General features: G+C 41.0%; 1 protein-coding gene across 4 annotated transcripts; it reads left to right on the top strand.

Moving 5' to 3' along the window:
* The first annotated feature begins 11,510 nt into the window (after nucleotides 1-11,510).
* On the top strand, nucleotides 11,511-22,621 carry lhx3 (LIM homeobox 3). 4 transcript variants are annotated; one of them, XM_020082387.2, is made up of 6 exons: nucleotides 11,511-12,132; nucleotides 17,195-17,366; nucleotides 17,499-17,701; nucleotides 19,591-19,742; nucleotides 20,755-20,926; nucleotides 21,349-22,621. In XM_020082387.2, the coding sequence occupies exons 1-6, from the start codon at nucleotides 12,063-12,065 to the stop codon at nucleotides 21,780-21,782; spliced, it is 1,203 nt and encodes a 400-aa protein (XP_019937946.2). In that variant the 5' UTR covers nucleotides 11,511-12,062; the 3' UTR covers nucleotides 21,783-22,621. The 4 variants fall into 4 exon arrangements, with proteins under 4 accessions (XP_019937946.2, XP_069370242.1, XP_069370241.1 ...); XM_069514141.1 differs by lacking the exon at nucleotides 11,511-12,132 and adding an exon at nucleotides 12,180-12,779 and having other exon boundaries at nucleotides 17,502-17,701; XM_069514140.1 differs by lacking the exon at nucleotides 11,511-12,132 and adding an exon at nucleotides 12,187-12,779.
* Nucleotides 22,622-23,153: the final 532 nt, after the last annotated feature.

Below are 23,153 nucleotides of genomic sequence, written 5' to 3'. Positions count from 1 at the left end.
GAGCAACTCCAATTTGTTTCTCTCCTATGAGGCAGCAGCGCGTTTCACGAAAAAACAAAACCATCTGCCCTCCACACATTAGGTGGTTTGTGAACGGTTCCATCACTGAGAGAGCGAAAATATGTGAGGGATTAGAATCATCAGTGAGTCACAGTGGTGACGTGTGTCCAAAGAAAACAAGTTGGTCATTATAAAGCAGCATCAGAAAGGTCATTCCCACCCTGAAGCCACCGGTCCAATCAAACCAGGAAGATATTTATTTTTGCAAAATCCATGAGCCAATCAGAAACGGGGCAGAACAGGTTTGAAATAAATCTCCAGGATTTTAGATGTTCAGTTGTGAATCTGTGGCAGCGTTTGTGTGACTTGTTGTCATAGATGATCTTTTCTGTTGTTGAATCAGCATCGAGGGATTAGTTAGTGCCAGAAAAGCTTTTCTGGTTGCCAGCTTTTATTTCCTTATCGATGAAAACAATATAAAAAGAAAAATACAAATAAACAAACCATTTTTTCCAAAATGTAACTTGCTTATTCACAAGTTTTTTAATTATTTGCCAGAAAAGAAACAGAGGATGTATCTGGTGAGACACTTGTGTGACTGCTGGGAACATGTTGTTGGACAGAATTAAGATCATTCGGGTTTAAACACTAACAGGATTGATTTTAAGATTGTTTTGCTTGACTTTAACCACTTTGACCAGCAAACTGTTGGTAAAACCTCTGTGAAAATATTAGACACTTGAATTCTGAGTTCTGTCCAGGGTGAGGCTGCTGTAGTTAGCTCTGGCTTCACTTGTTTTCACCTTTGAACTAACTTCTTTTGGCTTTTGGAACTGTTTTATATTATCATTATTTTCCCAAAATAAATAACGTAATATACAAAAATTAACAAAACGTTAAGCAAACCTTTATTCCACATAATAATACAACTAATTATTTCCTTTTGTCTTATAAATTCATGCACTCAGATAAGTGAAGGTATTTTTTTTTACCTCAACTTTATTGACACAGTATGCTGCTTCCATTGCAGTTTTACAGTCATCATCCTTTTACAATTTTCTAACTATTAATACTTTTTCAATCACTTCATCACACCACTTCAAGGCAGCAACAGTTTGGCTTCAGCTTGTGTGGACTTGGGCCCCTCAGAACATACAGGCGGTTAAATATGTAAAGCTTGAGCTTATATAATGTACATATAGTATGTGGACTAAGCCTGTTTTAAACACTTGACCTCTTATGTGAGACAGTCTGAAGATTACCTTCAATCTGTGACCTCGCTGATTTAATCAGTGGGATTAACAGTTTTCTAAAGACGTGCTGATAAACTTTGCAACTTCATGAAGTGATTGTTGTTTTTATTCTATGGCTCATTCTCTTTTCATTCCACACAATATTCAATACCATGTACATCTGTTGTCACATTAAACAAAAGTAAATAGTAATAAAATTGGTAACAAGACAGGAACAAAATGCAATATTTTACTCAGGTATTTATTAGCACCAGCAATATACTTCTTCAGGGAAAACAGATGCCAGGGAGTGTTCATTACTGACACACTGTGCGTCATGACACGTACGTCACAGCGTAATATGTCATGTCAAAGTTTACATCATTGCCAATCCGATAATGTGTAAATTCATCCGTACTCAAACATTTTACGTAGATACACAAAAATGTACACAAGTAAAACTAAATTGACCATATTAGCTTTTTGTGATCAAGGAGGAAGGATTTATTGTGAAATGTAGTCGAGTAGAAAGTTCAGATTGGCTGATATATGAAGTAAAAGTGAAAAGTACTGGAAACTATATCTACTTAAGTTAAGTCAAGATTCATGAAACATGTACTTGCATCCAGAAGTAAATCTACTTTGTTACATCCAACCAATGAATTTTATTTTTATCCGACATGAATTACATGAGTTCATGTTTACTTTGAAAATACATTTTAAATCTTAGTTTGCAACAAATTACTTGAAAGTATCAGATTAGGTATCCTGAAGAATACCTGCTGAATCCACTACAATAGCATGGTTTCTCTTCCAGTGTCATTTGTTGTATTATTACCCATAAAACATGTGGGCTCTCTAAGAGCCGGACATCAGGCCCACACTAGCTCATTGTATCACACTACATCAAAACCTGCCTGTTGTCTGTGCTCTGTTTGGTATGATAAAGCAATCTCTCAACAAAACTAAGTGATGTCAGCGGGCCAGGAGGGAGAAAACAATTTGCGTAATGGAAAAATCAGAGCTAATCTTAGATCTGTAGAACTCAGGAGCTTCGAGCGTAGATAAATGAAGGGAGCGAGAGAAGGGGAACAGCGATGGATGAGCCTTTAAATCTGAGAGTCAAATGAGAACTGGTGTGTCTCAACCATGTCCTTAAACCTTGTTATCTTAAAGCAGTCACTGAGACAACGCTGTGGTTCTGCAACAATCCCTGATTATTGAATTTACAGTTTGCCTCTTTCTCCCCACCATCATACAGACACATTTACAGTGCGTCATCTAACAAATGACTGGATCTTTAGGGTGAGCCTCAAATTTTCTGTGTGTGAATTACAGTAAGTGTCGACAGTTCATAACCTTACTTTGTACAAAAGGAAAAAAGGCTGAGGTCCCCAAAAACATTGATGCACATATGTTTATATAAATAAGTTGATTTAAAATCACCAACATACAAATATCTTTCTTTTTTTGTTCTACTCTAATTGTTGTTCTATCTATAAGGCTTCATAAGATCTATGGGTATGGGTTGATGTTCTCCTGACAACCAAGGGGTGGCAGTGTTGTTTATTCCTCTGTGGTATAAATCAAGATGGACAGAGAGAGATCAGCATAAATAATCTTGTTTTCATTGAAGTAAATGTAAAAACAATAGTCACATTTCCCACAGATATTTGCCTTTAAAACCAGTCCAGTTTCTAGTTTTTGCAAAAACATATTCTAAGTGTGAGGGTTAGTAGTATGAGGCTTCTGCAGTCTACATCAGTCAAATAGAGTGGATGTACTACAGTGCTGAAGTTTTTATATAAAAGCAGTTTTCAAGAGAAAACTTTGAAATGTGAAAAATCAGCAGGGGATCTTGGGACCCTCACCCAACTTTGGCCAAGCATTGGCATCTGATTGTCTTTAATATTTTATCAGGAAAGACATGAACACTGTCGAGGCTGACAGGACAGTAGTTACACACCTCTCACTATCCGCTGTCAGCAATAGTTTCCATGGAGATAGTCCTTAATACTAAATGCAACATTCCTCACCTTCACTTAGCTTCTTAATCTTGACATTTTCACATGTCCCATTATTGAGTTCTAGATTAAACTAATTTGGAGGCGTATCAGTGATCATTTGAGTGATCTGTTGAGCAAGAGGGCAAGTTGCTGAGGACTGCACGTGATGATCTGATCTCTCAAATTATTGATTTGTGTTCACAGCTAATACCCGGCCCCTCCTCCTGTACTGAGCGTTATCTCCCATTAAGCCGCTGTACACCCAAAGAAAGTTATTATCCAGTGGGGAGAAACAGATCCATACTCAGGAGTGTAGCGCTGATCTGGTTTCCCAGAAGACTGAAGATTGACTGCAGGAGAACAAGGGAGGAGGCTATGACTGACAACAAGCACTGCATTGTGTGTGTGTGTGTGTGTGTGTGTGTGTGTGTGTGTGTGTGTGTGTGTGTTTGTGTGTGTTTGTGTGTGTTTGTGTGTGTGTATGTTACTAAGCATTGTATAAGGACTGCAAGAGAGAAACCATGGTATCTGTGTCTCCATCCGTCTGTCTGTCTGTCTCTCTCTCCGTCCGTCTGGCGGTGTGATAATGCTGCGCCTTATGACGCCGCTTGCCTCTCTGTTGTGGCTCCTTGTTCTTGGCCTACTTTGGGAGAGGTGAATTGAGGGCAACTCGAGTCTATGGGTAAGGGGATTAGGTCTCCAAACACGCTCCTCTCCAGTTTGGGATTTTGCCCCGATGCCAGACACTTAAAGTCTGCCAGGGATTAAGATAAAGAGAGAAGTAAGAGCGGCGTGCATTGTGGTGCGCGTGGGTAGAATGTTTTCAACAACAAAAAAGGAGGAGGAGGAAGAGGAGGGGCAGGGGGTGGTTGATAAAAAAAATAAGATGTATCGTGGTGATATGATCTAATATGCGACGCGAATGCAACATTTGCTGACCTATTTGCCAGCGGCTCGTGCCACGATGTCGGTCAGTATGTTTTTAGGGGATAAGACATAATAATGAAGAGGCTGTTCTTTTCATTTCCTTTGTATTAGTGGATGATCTCTTCTCAATTCAGTGATTTAATTAGGAAATGGCTCAAATCCTTCCTCAATATTGTTGATCTCAGTTTCCTCATTTAGCAAACAAAAAGTCTTTGCATCACATGGGTGCTGGTTTTTGAGAAACACCCAAGAAGTATGATGATCCATCTGAAATCAAGGCCATATTTGCCTCTATCCTGCTGAGTGCCTCAATTTTCAGACTTCTTATAAAACAGACCATCATGTGCGTAAAGTTACATTTGCTGAAAGTCTAAGATTTGACTAAATACTGTGATATCAATTTAGAATCTAGAGGACAGGTGAATTCAGGAATAAATGCAGCAGCCACCACTTAACAGGTATTTTGCACCGAAAACAAACTGGCACGTCACATGAATTATTTATGAGATTAAATGATAAGAAAATTAGACTGACGAATTAATGCCCCTGAACCTCTTACACTTGGCTTTGAGGAGTCTTCATTAGAGTCTTTTCCTTTGTCTTGACAGTGGGTATGTTTGTGGGGGGGGGTGTCTGGAGGCTCCTCCTGGGCAAGAGGCCGCTGCTCCATCACGCTCCTCCAAGAAAGTGGGTCATGAGTCTGAGACTGTGGGATTACCGACCATCAGGCAGGCGTGTGCCGGGCCACCTCTTATCCGCAATGTTTAGACCCCCCCCCCCCCTTCCCTTGAGCGGAAAAGAAAGGCAAAAAAAACACATGCCCTCCACCACCCCATTGGGTACACAAACATCTTCAGCCATAGGGCTCTGTCTTAACGATCTAAGCGGATGGTGTAAACCACATGGTGCGAGTGCATTGAGGGCGTGTCCAAAAACAAATGTTGATGCTGCAGGCACTTGAGAATTATAAGGGTGGATTTGCCAGGTAGTATGGCAAGCGACAGTCTTACTCTGGACTCGAGCAGACGCTTTGTGAGCGTACATGCATTGTGAACCCGCCTACGTACATATATATGCATATTACCATCTTGATGATCTCTGTAGAAATCTGGAGGCAGGTGACAAGATTTTGGGACCAGAAACCTTAATGTTTCATTTAGGACCAATCACGGAGAGCAATAGAGGTGGATCACATTGAACGAAGTACATAGGACATGGACATTTTAATTTATCTGCACACATATGCAGATAGCTGTTAATTGATATTAGCTAAAAATGTTGTCTGGATCTAAAACACCTACAAAAAGTATCATTGCTTGTGTTTTGTGTGGAGAAATGTTCCACTCCAGAGGCTAAAATCTCGTCAGACGATAGCATGTGGGACATTGGTGACACTGAAAACAGGTTTTTGTGGGACAAAATCAAAATCTCTTCCAATGGCCTCAAGTAAGCAATGCAGCAACAATGGACCTAACCACACATACACACTAACACCCCCATGGGCCCTCAGAGGTATTACTTTTTGCTATTTAAACAATATGGGCGCTGGATGGTAAAGTGTCATCAGCATTGGTCTTAGCCTAGCACTCCTGTCTCCCTTGGTGCCACTTAGCGCAGGTCATTCTCACAAACAGGAGAACAATCAAACATAATGGAATGACTTAGGAAAAAGTACATGTTTCAACTTCTTAAGTCATGGAAATGCACATTCACGACAATGTCACGGAAAAAATTACACAAATAGAAAAAAAACTGTCAGCGCATCACCCGAGGGTGTGGGATCTGTACAGTGTTCTCAATGAATAATTTACAGAAACCCAGCCGGCTCAGCAATAATGAAATCTAATGGCGACACAATGATGAATGCAAGCTTTTAAACAGCTGACCCCCGTGATACTAATGGCAGGCCGGTTGTCTGGTATGCTCTGACGTGGAGCATGATTAATCAGCAAATAAATTACTAATAAGAAATACATTCATTTTGCAGCAGCATGATTACATCCATCATTCGAGGTCACTGTTGCCATGTACAGTCGCTAATCAGTGTCGCTCTCGCTGCTTTCCGTGTAGTGATGGCAAAAGAAAGGGATACATCAGCGGCAGGGAGACTTTAAGAGGTGGTTACAAAGTAAACGTTGGGGAAACGAAAGATGGGAGGGGGTGTTAATGAATGCTTTAGAGTTCAGCACTTAGTTATAGTTTATGTTCATGCTGTAGAGAGAGAACTCATCTGCTGGGGGGGGCACTGACTCTGTGTCTAGGAGGGGGGGGGGGGGGGGGGGGGGAAGCATTAATTAGTTTGGTTGCGATTGTCAGAACTTTCCTTTAAATATTGTCATAAGAAACAAATGTTCAACAACATTATGTCTGAACAAAATGTTGAAATCAGACGTGATAAAGACAAACATGTTGCACTTGTTTGAATGATAGTAGATGGTGACCAGCGAATGTGCTTTACAGCATCATTTTTGCCTTTTTTGACTTTGACAATGAAATACAACTCCCAATGGAAAACAGGGAATATTGTTCATGAAAACTGAATCGTCTTTTATGTCTAAATTAATGTATTAAGATTATCATAAATTTGTATGGTACATATTAGTAATATAATGATATTAGTCAATAAAATGTGTTTCTAGGCTGAGACAACCACAGAATTTCCACAGAAGATAATACAAAAACAAGTAAATGATCTTGTGTAAGCTGAGCATAAGCCTTTACACCAGCAGCAGAATGAAAGAAAGGAAGAAGAAAGAAAAGAGATGTATAATAACAACATACATATTACATTTCTTAATGGACCACAATAAAAAAATTCCATCAATGCTTCAAAAGCCCATTAGGTCTCTATAATTCCATCTATATACGTCTATATAATTCCAATCACTCTGTGGACGTAAAGCTCAAATCACCAGTGAGTGTCTTAGCACTCCTTATTATACCTTGTTATTTTTTCCACTGAGTTATACCACCTACAAACCAGACAGACCCCACAGCAGGCCAACATCTGTAATGACAAGCCCTGCCTGAAAGGTTTGAACTCTGACCTCCCGGGCATTATGTCTGCCTCCAGGGTGGCTTATCATAGCTCTAAAAAGCTGATAGTTCCCACCCCGGACAAAGACGGGTATAACACACCACCGGGTCAAACCTAACCAGTTGGGTCCCCAGACACTGCGTTGGAACTGACTTAACAGCAACCCCCCCCCCTGCATGTACGTAAATGGATGGACAGTTGTTGGCCTTCATTGTCTGAGCATGAAACCGGGGACACATGTTGGGTGGTAAAAGTGTCAAGGCCTGACTGAGGAGCCATTGTGCCGGTTTCCAGTGGTAGCACTCAGGCTTTGTTCCCTGTGTTGTTCATCATTAGCATATCAATATTCAAAGGGGCTGATGGCGGGCAGAGGTGGCAGACTTTTGAGCCTGGAGTAGACCCTCATGCACAAATAATGAAACTGCATTCAACTCTTGAGGGGCAGCTGTTGAGCTAAACCCATAAGTGATGTGAGGATTGATGGATCATATCTGCAATAAAAGTCGAGCTGAGTTTGGGAGCATTGATGTCCGAAGATCATTTTAAATGTCCAGCAGTGCAAATGCAACACTTCTGACCCATTTCTCCACTTCTCTCAGGGCGACTAACAAAAGGGGCTAAATGGTGCTGGTCGCTACCCTGCAACACCCCTCCCCTTCTTCAACTCCAGCCAGCTGACCCCAGGACTGGCAGGCCGGGGGACAGTTACCCCCTGTGTGTGTGTGTATGTGCGTGTGTGCGTGAGGGGCACAGCCACCAGAGTGTCGGTTACTCCGACGGCCAAGCAGAATAGCGGTTGGGCAGTTTAGCCAGCTGCTGAGGGAGTGAGCCGCGGCTGGCCTGGTCAGTGAAACCTTGCCAGATGGAGCCATTTCAAAACAATGAGTGCTGCTCGCTATGGTTTGAAACATGGAGGCCGGTTGCTGAAGTGATGTCAAGGGTGGATCTTCAAGGCATTGTGGCTGCTGTTTATAATATTCTGAAATATTGTTTGGATCAGAAATGTTTGGTTTCTAATTTTAGTGAAATACCTTTTTTGACTTTGTCAGTGCAGCAGCGATGATGCAAACCTAAGTGAGAAGCATCGGAACACACTCTGATTCAGATGTCATCTCTCACTAAGTATTTTACCCCCTCTTTCTCTCTTTCACATACATTTACTCTCTTCCTCTTTCTCCTCAGACAGCAACAGGCCGAGGTGTCCTGGGACCACTCTGCTTAAGAGTAACCAAGCCTGGGTAATGAGGCGTATGATTGGTCCCCTCCCTCCCGGACAAGGCCAGTCTTCGGAGGACATGATTGATCATGACAGGAGCACAATGGCAGCCTGGTGTCAGAGGGGTGGCATGGCCGCACATGGACCCCCTGCAGAAAGACTCGGTCATCCAGCTCAGCTGTGCTGAAGCAGTTACACACACACACACACACACACACACACACACACACGATGTATATGCACATACATGTACACAATGCAGGACACAGAGCCACTTGTGGACATAGACAAGCATGCAAAATGTAAACACAAAGACAGACCACATGTTCCAGTATGGTCTTGTAAAAACAGATGAATAAAGGCCGACACATTGAGATGCAGTCAGATTAAAAACTCACACTTAGATTTGAACAGTTACTAAAAGAGCAGACTTTCAAAATGTTTCATTAATCTACTTGTATTTTTGTTACTAAAGTATTTTGTGTTTTTGCAAAATTGTGCGTTAAAAAAACAGTTTCCAAACTTTCCAGAACTATTAAAAGGAAATCATATGCAAAATTTGCTGAAAGAATTCGTTTTTTTCCGCATATTTGACAGAATGTTATTGACAATTATTTTCAGTTATATCATATACAATATATAATCAGTTACATAAGGATTTTTAAAATAATAATAATAAATATTGGCCTATATTTTGTCTCCTTTTTCATCAGACAGTGAGTGCAAATTAAAATAAATGTTTCATTTTTATTTACACCTACTAGAAAAGGATATGCACTGGAATCATTTCGATGCAAAAATGCAAATACAAGCTGAGACCACTCTCTGCAATACATGAAGCAGGACTGATCTGAATAAAGATTTGTATTCATAAACCTGCTCCTTTCTCTTTTTGGGTAAGTGTCCCCACTTGAGCGAAAGCAGTGGTTTCATCCGCCGCACAACCATTTGTTCCTTTGAAGCGACTCTCATCCACCGAGCACTCGTCGGCCTGTTGAGTCTGCTCATATTCAAGGTCAAAAATCAACTTGTAATAGGTGCAACAGGCTGAGTCTTTACATGGAGGACCATTAGGGGCTGATTGCAGCTGCTTGCTTGAGTGGGACCCAGGTGTATTAACACTTTACCAATTTCCCGCAATGATGCTCGAAGATTTCAAAGAGGACAAACAAAACAGGATAAAAGCATTGGCATGTTTTTTAGGGGGGGTTGGCTCATTGATATATTCATGAGAGCAAAGGAAAACAAGATCCTATTGAGGAAAAAAATAAAGACTTAAGAGAAGTGGAGAAACATCTTTCATCCATTTCTTTTTCTGACATGAGCAAAAACGTTATGAATATTTTACATTTTGATCTACTGCTACATTGTGAACTGTCCAGAACCCTCAGGTGGTCTGGGACCAGTTGGCTTTCTGTTCCCAGAGTCAGAACTAAACGTGGCATTCAGTTTATATGATCCGCATACGAGAACTTCAGGGTGGTCGCAACTTTTAGTCGCTTTAATTCAATGCTGAAGACTTTCCTGTTTGCCATTGCCTTTTATTAAATAAAATAATGACTCATTTCTTACACTTCACTGTTTTATTTTTCTTTATAAGTCTACATGATTTCTTTTTAAATCCTTACTTTTTGTATTGTCTCATGTTGCTTTTACAATTTGTAATAACGCCTTTTATATTCTATATAAATCACTTGGAATTGCCTTGTTGTGGAAATGTGCTGTAAAAATAAACTCGCCTTGTCTTGCCAGTCAAAATAAAAATGACTGTGATGCTTCATAATTCATCACCAGTGTTTCAACACCATCACAAATGCAATCCGAAGACACACGTTGTTTTGCTTAGCTCTTTTGATGCTGCATTGGCTTTAGGATCCTCACTGTGCACGGCTCCTTCCAGATTTAAAAACTATTCTCCCTTAATCTGCCTAAAGATCCACACCACAGATTACTGGCCACAAAAACACAAACAACCATGAAAACAACCATCCACTGAACATTTTTGTTTTTAACAGCATGCCTGTGCAGTGGAATTGCTGGATGGAGGGATGAGAGGGTGTCAAGTAGGAGAGGTATAATTAGAAAAGAAAAGGAAAAAAAGATGAGATGGTTGATTTCCAAGTTTGGGAGGCTAATTGTCCTGAGTGGACTAATGAACAGCAGAGGTCTAATTGGCTTACACCACTCTGGGCCCGTGTTCGTGCTGGGTGAGTACAATTGAATCAAAGCTGTAGGACTAAATCAGAGGAGTTTGGTGCGTTGTGTTGTTAATTGGCACAGTGTCAGAGGGACAGGGGCACATGGCACGTAGCCAAAATAGTGTGTCCTGGTTATGCGCAGGCGCGTGTTGAAGATGCAATTTTAGAAAAACACAAATTTAGATTTTTTTTGGGAACTGCAACTGACTTAATTATACCATGATCAGTAATCTGCACATAGTTTGTATTGTGCTCTGCATAATGGTTGTCATATTCCTAAAAAAAAACATTGTGAGAAAAAAACTATATTATTTTGAACTTTTCTATTTTCATTTATTACAGCATCTCAAATAATCAATTAACACTTGTAGCTATATTTTACAAGGAATACCAAATATAATAAATAGTAATCATTTCTTTGTGCTTATTAGTTTAACTTGTATTACTTGTAGCTTATATCCTTTTGTGCGTAATGGTTGTCATATTCCTTGATCTATAGTTAGACCTTTCTGAAATCTTTGATGGAAAAAACACTATTTTTCTTTAGAACTTTCCTCCTTATAACGTAAAACAGCATTTCAAACGAATATATGTCAATACACCCATTTGTCTATATACATCCTTTAAGGCGTAGCCTTTACAACACATGCACCTAAACGTAACGGCACGCACGCTCCGTCCACTTGTGTCATTAATGCGATGCGGTCTATTTTTACCCCAAACAAAAGAGAGACGCAGCGATGGAAACGCAGGACAACAATGTCCCGTGAGCGGAGCCCAATTGCCCCATTGTGCGTCTTGAAAGACAGACACGTGCACCACAGCACAAGATAAGGACCGAAGAGGGGGAGGGTGTGGGTGTGTGTGTGTGTGTGTGTGTGTTTGTGTGTGTGTGTGTGTGTGTGTGTGTGTGTGTGTGTGTGTGTGTGTGTGTGTGTGTGCGTGCGCGGGATATAGGAGCGGCACACACGCCTCCAGCCCGTTTAGAGCCCCCCCTCCTCCTCCCTACTCCGTTCAGCACCCTGGACAGAGGCAGCGCTGACCGCCGCTTTACTTCAAGTCGAGGTGAAGACGCAGACACCGGACTCTCAGTCAGTCAGTCAGTCAGTCAGTCAGGTGGTCAATGGTCACACACTTCTCCCTCCACCTCATCCCGACACGCTCTATCAACATGGAATCAAGGAATCAAACTTCATGAATATTCAAAGTTTGCGTCCTGGGCGGCAGACGAGAGGAGGAAGGTCCACGGAGGTGCTTTCCTGCGTTTTCCACAAGTCAAGCTTCCATCGAACAGAGCTCGACTCACTCTCCAGAGGATAAATCACCGGGAAAGAGCGGCTTTTAAATCCGTCTTCTCCATTCAGCAGCTACTTAGACTTTTTTATTTTCACTAAGTTCTAATTAAGTCGTGCGTCTCTACCTTGGATCATCGGAACATCTCCCAAAATGTTGCTCGAACACCCGGGGTCAAGTTGTCAGAGCACCGGGAATTTCTCTCGGTACAGTTCAGGCCAAGGTAAGATCCGCAGTTTGACTCATTTTCCTGTGTGTTATGATTTGGGGAAAGAGAGTAATGGGCTTTAATTGACGCCCCGGGGTCCGTGAATGAATCACAATAAGGCGTGAAATAGAGGATAATGGGCCACAAGCGAATCAGCGCTGCATGACGGGAGGTGGCTCTTGTTTTGTTGTATCAACTCTTGACAAGCGTGAAACGGACACAGGGGAGTGTTTGTATTATATTGTGGTAAAACACACACGGCTCTGCAAAAAGCTTTCACACATATGATGTTGAGTTGGTGGTTTGGACCTGTCCGAATGGGGAAAATGCAGATTTAGAAGTTGCATGAAACCCCCCTGCATCATTTAACCCAGGCTGTTTGGATGCGCTTCTTTTGCGCTGCGTGTGGGAGACGTTATGAATCTGTAATGAGCCTTCATTGTCGCAAAAGAGTCACACCAACAGATGTTATGCGCGTGCTGTCATTTCGCACATGCTGCCCCGCGGTTGTCACGGGAGCGCACGCCGCCAGGGCGCACAGAGGGCGGATGTGTGGAGGGGACACCGTGCACCCACCCGGACGGAGAGACCCACCCGCGGACGACAGACTGCGAGCAGGAGCTGCTCCCCCACCAACAGGTGTCACATTCCTCCCCTGACAGGTGGGACACCTGAGGGAAAAGGTGGAGGTGGTGTGGCCTGGCATAGAGGCGCCATTTTACGCTTTCCATTAAGAGCCAACTTGTTGATTTAAATATTTAGTGGCAGGAAAAAAGGGGGATTCCATTTTGGCCTTTTTCTGGATTAAGCTTTTGCGCAATTGTGGTTCACCGTGTCACAGGCTGAGGTCACTTTGTGCAAAATTAGACCTATTTAAATTTAATTTTAGATTGACTTTGAAAATATGGTTCTTGGAGATAAATGAGAATTATAATTGTATTTAATTTGGAAAAAAATGGGATTTTCTCTGCGTCTTTCTCTAACGCACTGACCATTACTCTGATGGTCATTTTATCGCTTTGTTGTCGCATTACTGTCGCCCCCCCCAAAAGTAAAGCGATCAATACGACATAAAAATTATTACAAAGCTGTGAAGTAAAGAGGGGGCACCCGTGGACCCCAGCAGTTTCCTCCAAAACGCTTTTCATATACTCCTGAAATACAGGCAAATAGGACATTGATTTTAGATTCATCAGCGGCGCGCGTGGCTGTGGCACTACCCGTGATTTCCCCAGACGCTCTTTTGTGCCAAGGATCAGTGTCAATAAAATTTATTGGGGTGTTGGCCCGATCAACATGTTATTGAACAGCCAATCTCTCCCCTAAATAAACACTTGTCTTTGAGCACTCTGCAGCAACACTTCATACGTGTGTGTGTGTGAGAGAGAGAGAGAGAAAGAGAGAGATAGAAGATAATTAAAATAACTTTTCTATAATCTGATCAGATAGGCTATAAATCTACAGCATATTAATTAAATGTGTTCAATCTAACATAGAAGCATGTTCATATTTCTATAATAATAGTAATAAAACTGATACCGAGGAAAATAGAGCATTTACAAAAGAACAATAATTCTAAGCCCGATGCTACTTTCATTTCTCAAAGAAACCCAACAAATAAATAAATTCATGACAAAAAAGAACAAACCAAACAAGGTTCGAAACAAGATGGAGCTTTTCCCAAGGCCCCAGTCTTTCAAGACAGTCCTGGAAATCGATATGAAAATGGATTGCCATGAAAATACTACTTCACAGAATAAACCAACAACATAGTGGGGCCCAGTTTTTTAGTTTTTGTTTTGGTCACTTTAGTCGTGTCTATCATGGTGCAGTTTCAACACGGGGGTCATAAATATCAGCCTGTTGATGTTGTGCCTAAAGGAGCAGGGGTTGTTGGGTTTCGACACAATTTACGTCCTCCCAGATAAAGCAATATAGACACAGTTGATATAATCTGTTGCGTAAAAATGTATGTTCTCCTCTTCCAAAAGCAATGTACAGTGTGTGTCTCCTATAGCTTTTTAAACCGTGATGGCACAAATGTGCCTTTTTAAAGTAAACAAGTAATTCCCCCATGTGCTCAATATTATTATGAGAATAAGATATAGAATATTGGGAACATAATAAGTAATTTCAGTTGGAGAAAAGTGGATTTGTAATAATTCAAATTCAGTCCACAAATAAAATATGGAGGTAAAGGATATAAGGAGCTTTTCTGACGTACTCTTGTTTGAAAGTAATAGGCTACAGTAAAGTAACGCGTCCCTGAGTAACGTTACCACTCAACACTGAACCTCCTGTTTGCCTCCCCCTCCTCAGCTCCTGTTTTTTCCTCTTCCGGGTAAGGTAGCCCTCAGTAGGTAGGTGATGTTAATCTATCTCCCTGTCGCCCATGGAAACGGTGCAGCGCGTATTATCCTGAACAGGGCTCCAACACCACCGTGTTGCAAAACTCCACACCGCTCACCGGTGAGCCTGCTCGCTCTACGACAAAAAAATCGAGGGCGTGTGATTGTGGGTAAACCGTCCAAAGACGAGGCACATTTGCGTGAATGTGAGCGAAAAATCATGCGCGATGGATGGACACGGTGAGCGACACTCTCCAAAAGAGGCACAGAAAAACACGGAGATGCTGCTCGCTCTGCTGTCCCAAAGTGAGCAGCTACGGAAAGGTAACCAAGAGCAAAGATATGATCGATTTATTCTTTTTTGGAGTGTTTATCTTTCTGATATTGATTTGTAAAGAGTCATCCAACGTGATCATACATGTTGGAGCATGGTGTCTTTCAATGGGCCTTCAGAGTGTTGGACTCATTTACTCTGCGGGTGAAGTTCCATGTGGATGCTACAGCTGTGCATTTGAGTTGATTTGGGGAAATTGTCCTATGTCATCCGGAACAGTCTTGGCCATGTGCATATTTTGTTGCTCGAAATCTTGTAAATGCAATTTCCAGGCTTTTAAATTGTGTTTATATTATATGTCCGGTCAAATTTCGATCTTTTTCTATTTTTATTTTGGAGGATAAATCAGCTTTTAATCCACTTCCCCAGCATTTTGAAATGGAACATTGGTTTTACGCATTTTTTACGCATTTGTTCTTTGGATTCAAAAGGTCGTGCATGTTGAAGAATTACACATGCACGTTAAATTGTTGTATATTCATGATCAATACAATCATGCTCCTACATTTATTTACCAATACACCGTCATTTTTGAACAAACAGGCTACCAGCTGGATATTGGAGTGGCCTGCTCCAAAGTTACACATAGAGATTTCGATTCGGATCAAGCATCTACAACTTCCACTTATCAGGCTTTAACCTTTGCTTATCCTAATGATCGGCCGAGTGTCGACATACGTCGATATATGTTTGGAGGATGAATCGGGCTAAACTCAGCTTTCCAGCATTAAAAGGGAAAAGCAGTTTTAAGCATTTTTACGCACTGGTTTAGAAGCTTGTACAAGCTGAGGGGGTAACAGGAACACAGGAAGATTGTTAAATGTGTGTGTATGTTTATGATCAATATAAGCATGACTGCACCTCCACTGGCATTTTGAGCAGGCAGGCTATGAGCAGTGTATTTGATTGACCTGGGAATTCACGTTTAATGATATTTCGATTCGGATTATGCATCTACAATTTTTAATATTCCATGTGGGGCCCTGCACGGTGAGATCGCTTTGGACACCTTTGTTGGTCTGTACCTTGGAGACTATAGGCCGCAGTTTTACAGAGCGCGTTGAATAAATAATGAGCTGGGTACACCTGTTTCTTGACGTGGCTCCCTGTGCAGGGCTCGCCGACGATGCCAGAAGAAACGGTTCGTTAATGTTGTATGAATTGTCCACAACAGAACAATGGGAACGCGATTCCTTGCGCGAATGGAATATGAAGTGGTTGAGCTTCTTTTAATTAGTAATAAAGAGGCCTGATAACGTCTTCCTCGACATATCAGCAGCTGCCTGTCCTTATTTTTACTTTGGCTGTTTGTTACGTTGTGTGAATATTGTAAGACAGCCTCGGAGATTCATAATATAACTGCAGACATTTCAACAATGAATGAACTGTTAATTCTATATGATGGTTATTTACAGTTCAATTTGAAAAGATTGACATAATTTAAATCCTGCGAAATATGCTTCCAACAATCTGATTTCCACAGAATAAAATGTCATCTATTCTCTCACATTTACCATGATAAATGTTTGCATCGTTGTGCACTGATGCCCATGTTTATTTCTAATAACAGGCTAATAAACTAATCGATTAAATGTGGAAATGTGACTATTTGAATTATCTCTTATGTAATGAGACAGTGTTTGCAAATTGAATGCAGTCGTTAAATGAATAAGAAGTCTCATGATGTTTATTTTGATACATTTACCTATGCAAGGTTTGTGGTGGTTATATGAAATAATATGGACAGTATGAAGTTATGTAAGATTGATTGAAATTATATTTTTACATTACTTTGTATAGTTTTTTACAAGGTAAATGTGTGCATCTTGTATAGTGGCATTAATCCATATACTGAACAAGGCTAATAAAAACATTTTAATTATTTAATAATTGATAAATAACAGCCATGTTATTGGGTGAATAATAATTATAAGTAGGTTAATAGAAGTGACGACGTAGTGACAGTAAATTAGGTAGAAAATAACCTTTGCAACAATGTTTTTCATTAAAGGTTAATTTCATTTGCACTCCTACATTATTTTATAGACTGTTTTAAAATTAAAATACAATTTAGCAAAAAAGGAATTGCCAAATATTAAAAAAGAGAAGAAAAGAAAAATTGAAGAAATGTGTCTATCTGAAAAGAGAAATATTTCCCATCATTACGCAAGTCTTTATAAAGAATATTCACGCTGCTGATTTGTATTTTTAGCTGCAAGGCTTATTGAGGGTCTTGCATAATTGAACAACCATCAGCAGATTAGTATGTTAAGTGTCCGGATGTTACTCACAAGACGCGGGGTTCAGATGTCAATCAGCGTGTCGGTGGAACATTCACCCAACCACGACATTTTGACTGAAAACTGATGTCGTGATTCCATCGTGTCTCCTGCAGAAATCCCAGTGTGCGCAGGCTGCAGTCAGCACATCGTGGACCGCTTCATCCTCAAGGTGCTGGACCGCCAGTGGCACAGCAAGTGCCTGAAATGCAGCGACTGCCAGGCACAGCTGGCGGACAAGTGCTTCAGCAGGGGCGACAGCGTCTACTGCAAAGAGGATTTCTTCAAGTGAGTACATCCCAGGGCTCATTTCAACATGGTTTTCGTTGGTTGGCAACTATATCAGTTTTTAAAGCTGTAAAATTTGTATTTAGAGTTTTCATGCGTTTTATTGATGTCGACTGTCTGATTTCCCAAAAGGAGATTCGGGACCAAGTGCGCAGCGTGTCAGCAGGGGATACCGCCCACACAGGTGGTGAGGAGGGCGCAGGACTTCGTCTATCACCTGCACTGCTTCGCCTGCATCGTGTGCAAGAGGCAACTGGCCACAGGTGACGAGTACTACCTGATGGAGGACAGCAGGCTGGTCTGCAAGGGCGACTACGAGACCGCCAAACAGAGAGGTGTGTATACGTCTGGTCTGGAGAAATAATATGCGCAGTGTTTTACGCATGAGGGGAAAAAAAGTCTGGCCTGTTCGTGCGTCAAGTTAAATACATGACGTGACAATGAGGTCACCCATAAACTCTGACCCACCTGTGCTAATTGCATCGTTGCCCGCAACCCAATCGATGGGGAGCTGCGTAAAGAGGAGGCCCAGAGGCTTTACACTCTGCACCGGAATGGATCCGTTTACAATAACTCTTAATATTGTTCCTGTGTGCAGAATGGAGACACACACACACACAGAGAGAATGAAGATCTTTGTGTCTGTGTTCATATTATCTACAACATGAGAATGATATTATATTATGCTTCGAAATGCTATTGCATTTATAAATATAATCTATAATGATTTGAATAGCTAAGATATTTAATGGAATAAAATGACACATGGTTTATTGTCGTGAAATGCTACATTTGGAGTGCGTGCACATTTTGGTTGTGTTTATAGGCTTAAGCCACCTAATCTAGTTTATGTATTAGTAGTGTAAAGGTAGTTAGCAGTTACTCATATGCAGATCAAACAGCAGTGTACCAGATGTCTAATAAAACTGAATGTACAAGACACAAATTACAACAATAACTCTTATGTTTCTGGATTGTTAATTATTGCATCTCTTTTTTTTAAGTATGGGAAATTTAATTTGGGAGTCATCTCCTATAGGGACAATATTTTAGATACACTAGAGATTGCAGTAAAATATTTTACATAATAGTATTAATAGACATATCTACCTACAAGTTAGTAAAAGTTGTATTTTACTTAAATTCATGTGGGCTTGGTTATTGCTACAGATTCTCAATTTGAGGGCAATTGCATTTGTTTGTCTTTCAAGTTGATTTGTGGTTGTTAAATATACCAGAATGTGTGTTGTTGTGAAACAGTTAGCAGATTTTCATGTTTTTGCCACACACTGTTTACACACCCAAAACACATTTTCATCAGATCCCTAGTTTAATACCAACATCATTAACTTTACAGACAAAAAAATCCCAGCAGCTCCTCACAGAACAGCCCGGCCATGGTCAAGTTTTATCTCCCCATCTGTTTGTTTGAATTTACTGCTCGACACCAAGCATTGATTTATGCGGCAACTTTTCGCAAAAAACACACACGTTTATTTTACTAATGAGAGGGCGCAATTACTTGGGCAGCATCCATTTGGATGATGGTTTTTTTTTTTGTATTTTGCTGTGCTGGCCAACAGATGTGCAGACATGATGCAATTAGGCACAGGATGCCAGAGTTAAGTTTATAGGCAGAAGAACATTTATCCATTTATGATGAATTAGAAAGTTGTATATTAAAGAGCCTGTTCTATATCACCAGTTGCTATAGAAAAACATCATTTTTAGATTTATTATCATTGATTAAATAGATACTGTAAACTATGCAATATTAATTTCTGTTGGTGCAATTCGATGGCTAGTGTACAATCTTTTTCATTATACCCTACACTGTATATATATGTTGTTTACACAGTATATATTCTATCCTATTCTATTCATATTTTATAATTCTTTATATTGTATGTTTACTTATTACTTTACTGGTGTCTATTTTTCAATTGTCTCCTTTCCTGCTGCAAATTTCCTCATGTGGGACTAATACAGGATTCTTTTATTTTACCTTAAAGGCTCTGTCTCTACGTGGATCACTTTATTTTGTATACTGCCCTAAATCAGTTACGTATTGGAGACAACAAATAATTTAAACACTGACATGGAAGTAAAATATCACTGTAAAAATCAGTATTTGACCATTACTCTCGATTGCTTGAGTTCTCACAAATGAACAGAATATGTTAAATCCCGGCTCACATTGTGTATCATCCCCTCATTCTTTCAGAAGCAGACTCCACTGCAAAAAGGCCACGAACAACCATCACGGCCAAGCAACTGGAAACGCTGAAGAACGCCTACAACAACTCTCCCAAACCTGCCCGCCACGTTCGAGAGCAGCTATCATCAGAGACGGGCCTGGATATGCGAGTTGTGCAGGTATAAAGCTGAACATTATTATCCATTAAAGGCTATTCCATTAGTGTCTGGACTTGATTATCAAGGGACAATCGCGTTGAACTGGCACAAGCTCACCGTACCACAAAGTGCGTTGTGTGGAGGGAATTTACGGCCAGATTGAGTAAAATGAAGTCCACCCGAAAGTCAGCGTGGTTTAAGTGCAAGCTCGTTAACAATGCTAAGAGGGCCCCTCGCATATTGTCCACTGCTGAGGAGCTGTACACTGTCGCTGGATGGTGGTCATATATATTGTTTTATTTGCAAGGACAAAAGTAGAGACGGAAGCCACTAAAATGCTCCTCATTATTCAGTAAAATGGAAGGGGTGAAGGGGGGGTTCACTTAAGGCGGAATATCATTAAGGAGAATGTAAAACTGCTCTTTGTGCTTGTGACTGAAATGGATTAATTTTGTGTGTGAGATGAAATTAAACAGAAATGGGGCATTCATGCATTTTGTATCAGAAACTGTAAACCACAGCATGGTGACTTTTTAGATACCTTCCATTCAGACTATGTACAGTACACTGCATGTGTATTTTATGTTTTCTAATGTGAAAGCAAAAAAACGATAAAGTATGTATACTTACTAATTGAAGTCAGTGGCACACTAACCTGTCTGCTCCCTGAGGTGATTACAACTTGTAGCTGTTGTGAAGTTCATTAAATGAGTGATAAATCTAGTGCAGGGGACGCTGCATAGTCCAAGGATTACTGTTCAGTGTCACTGCTTTAGTCCCCCCCACTTGAACTCATCCAAGTGTGAAGTCATGTCCAGACAGTCCTTGAAAGTTCACTGTTTTAATGCTTAAAAGCATCAAGGAAAGAGGACTTTGATTTAGCGGACTTTGCCTGTGTGAGAAATATGGCAAAAATGGATCTCACCTAATTTCTCTCATTATATCTTTTAGACAGTTTTAAATAGTGAAATGTATTTTAGGAAGTAATCTCAGTCATTACATGATAAGAAATCTTGTATTTCTCCCCCGGCAGGTTTGGTTTCAGAACAGACGAGCTAAAGAGAAAAGGCTCAAGAAAGATGCCGGTCGGCAGAGGTGGGGCCAGTACTTCCGCAACATGAAGCGTTCGCGGGGGAGCTCCAAATCTGATAAGGACAGCATCCAGGAGGAGGGCATGGACAGCGACGCAGAGGTGTCCTTCACAGGTAAAGACGCCACAGCACTCAATGAGCCGAATCTCAGAGGCCATCGCAGTAATTATGGCTTTGTTCAATTCAAGTGTCCCTGTAGGTTTAACTAACCCAAACCACGGTATGACGTTGAGCCAGAAAACACAATGGCAGGACCTTGAAACTTAACAATGCTTAACTTAAATGCATGGTTTAACACAGCTAGGTGATGAGTCCTACATTTAGGGCCTCTGGACAGTTTGGTATTTGTACAATTGGTCAAATAAATTTTGAATTTCGTTCACAAAAGTTGAACCTAAAGTGGGAAAGTTAGTACCAATTTACTTTGCTTCCATACTTGTCCTGAATCGATTGAAATAAGATGGTTTTGTTTTACTGGAATAAAAGAAATATATAGAAATGTCTTATGAAATATATCACTTTTCCTCTTTGCACAGACGAACCACCTATGTCAGAGCTTGGCCACACTAACGGCATCTACAGCAGCCTCAGCGAGTCCTCTCCGGGCATGGGTGGCCGCCAAGGGGGCAACAACCACGGCTCCTTCCCCCTAGAGCACGGCGTCCTGCCCTCTCAAGACCAGTTCCACGACATACGCTCCAACAGCCCGTACGGCCTTCCTCAGTCGCCAGGGTCACTGCAGGCGCTACCCAGACACCAGCCTCTCATATCTAGCCTGGTCTACCCTGAATCCGGCCTTTCTATCATGACGCAGGGTAGCGGGCCCGGGATCAACCCCGCAGTGCGTGTCTCCATGGGGGCAGCCAACGGACCGAGCTCGGACCTCTCAACGGGCAGCAGCGGAGGATACCCAGACTTTCCTGCCAGTCCTGCATCCTGGTTAGACGAAGTGGACCATGGGCAGTTTTGATTGGTTATGGACAAGACATTGGACAATATTCTTTTTGGGGGGTTTTCTGTGTCTTCTGTTGGATTTTAGGAAATGGGCAGTGATCGTGTAAAGGACTAGACTTCTATCCTTGGCTTGGATCTAACCAACATCTGATTAACAGGTATTAGCGTTCAATATCTGGATAGAAGGGGGGAGAGATATGCCCCTCCTCAAAAGCACTTACAGTCTCACAGCCTAACAGTTGTCCGTCACTAGTAGAAGTGTAGTAAAAGAAAGGAATCTGTCAAAATGGTTTCATTTTGCAGATAAAACAATAAGCTTTTTCAGAACAATGTACAGACTCAGAAACACAATCATTTGGATCTTCACACCCTCTTATTCTCATCTCCTCCCACTGCTATCTGTTTTCTACGGTGAGTTCAGGTGCAGAATCCGTTCTAAAAATCAGAGTCTTTAAATGTCTGGTTGTTGCCAAATGTCTACATATATATAAATATAATGGTTTATCATTGTGGAGACTTTATTTTTATACAAACCCCTTCTTGGACATGAATAAGAACCCAGATGTGAGGACTTTGTACATTCTTAAACAGGGACATAGGCAAAAATGTAGATGTCGTCTTAAATGGTACCTAGGGGTCCAATTACTTCTATGCATTTGTGTGTTCTCAGATGTATCTTGTTCGTTTTGTTCTACTGAAAACAACCCCTGAGGACGAACTGCTATGGCACCCGGGGTCTGATGTATATGTTTGTTTATGTGGGAAATGTTTTATGTCTTATTTATTCCTTCTGGTGATGATAATGATGATGATTCCTGATTAAATGGCAGGACTTTAATAAATTTGTCACCTTAAGCAAGATGGAGTTCTATCCTTTTTGGCTGGATTACTAAACTGTGCATCATAGAAGCCTAAATAAGTAATATGCATGTTTAAAGAACATCATTTTGAACATAGGGACATTTTTGGATGTATTTTAAGTCATTTTTACTACTTGGATATTTCTCTTAAAGCAAAGAAACATGTGCCAACAAACCAGGTCGAGCAATCCTTCATATTTATCTTATGTCTTACATGCGGCATCTATCCTATACATTTAATTTGTAGCATATCCCAGGGCTGGCAGTGAAACCAGACCAAGCCCACCGTTCCGGCTTCGTCTGCAAATTGAGTCGCTGGCTAACTACCAACACTGTATCAGGGGTTCAACAGCTCTTTAGTGGAGAAATTTGATGCAGACAGAGTCAACTCATCAATTCAGAGATTACTGGGTCTTGTTTGCCCAAATGCCGCCATGGGAAAGGAATCTCCAATCCATTAGCCGAGAAGGGATCAAGTGCCCCTTGTGAATTTCCTCATTTGTTTAGTTAATTCAAAGTCAGGTTCA

This window comes from Paralichthys olivaceus, chromosome 18, assembly GCF_024713975.1.
Source record: "Paralichthys olivaceus isolate ysfri-2021 chromosome 18, ASM2471397v2, whole genome shotgun sequence".
Classification (NCBI taxonomy): domain Eukaryota; kingdom Metazoa; phylum Chordata; class Actinopteri; order Pleuronectiformes; family Paralichthyidae; genus Paralichthys; species Paralichthys olivaceus.
Note: the sequence above shows the minus strand (reverse complement) of the source record. Positions and strands in the feature narration are given on the sequence as shown.

Coding starts and splice junctions, on each gene's coding strand:
- lhx3 (XM_069514140.1), top strand. CDS start 12,611: ATGCTGCCCCGCGGTTGTCACGGGAGCGCACGCCGCCAGGGCGCACAG. Junction 12,780..17,194: donor TCACATTCCTCCCCTGACAG/GTGGGACACCTG, acceptor TGTCTCCTGCAG/AAATCCCAGTGTGCGCAGGC. Junction 20,927..21,348: donor CGCAGAGGTGTCCTTCACAG/GTAAAGACGCCA, acceptor CTCTTTGCACAG/ACGAACCACCTATGTCAGAG.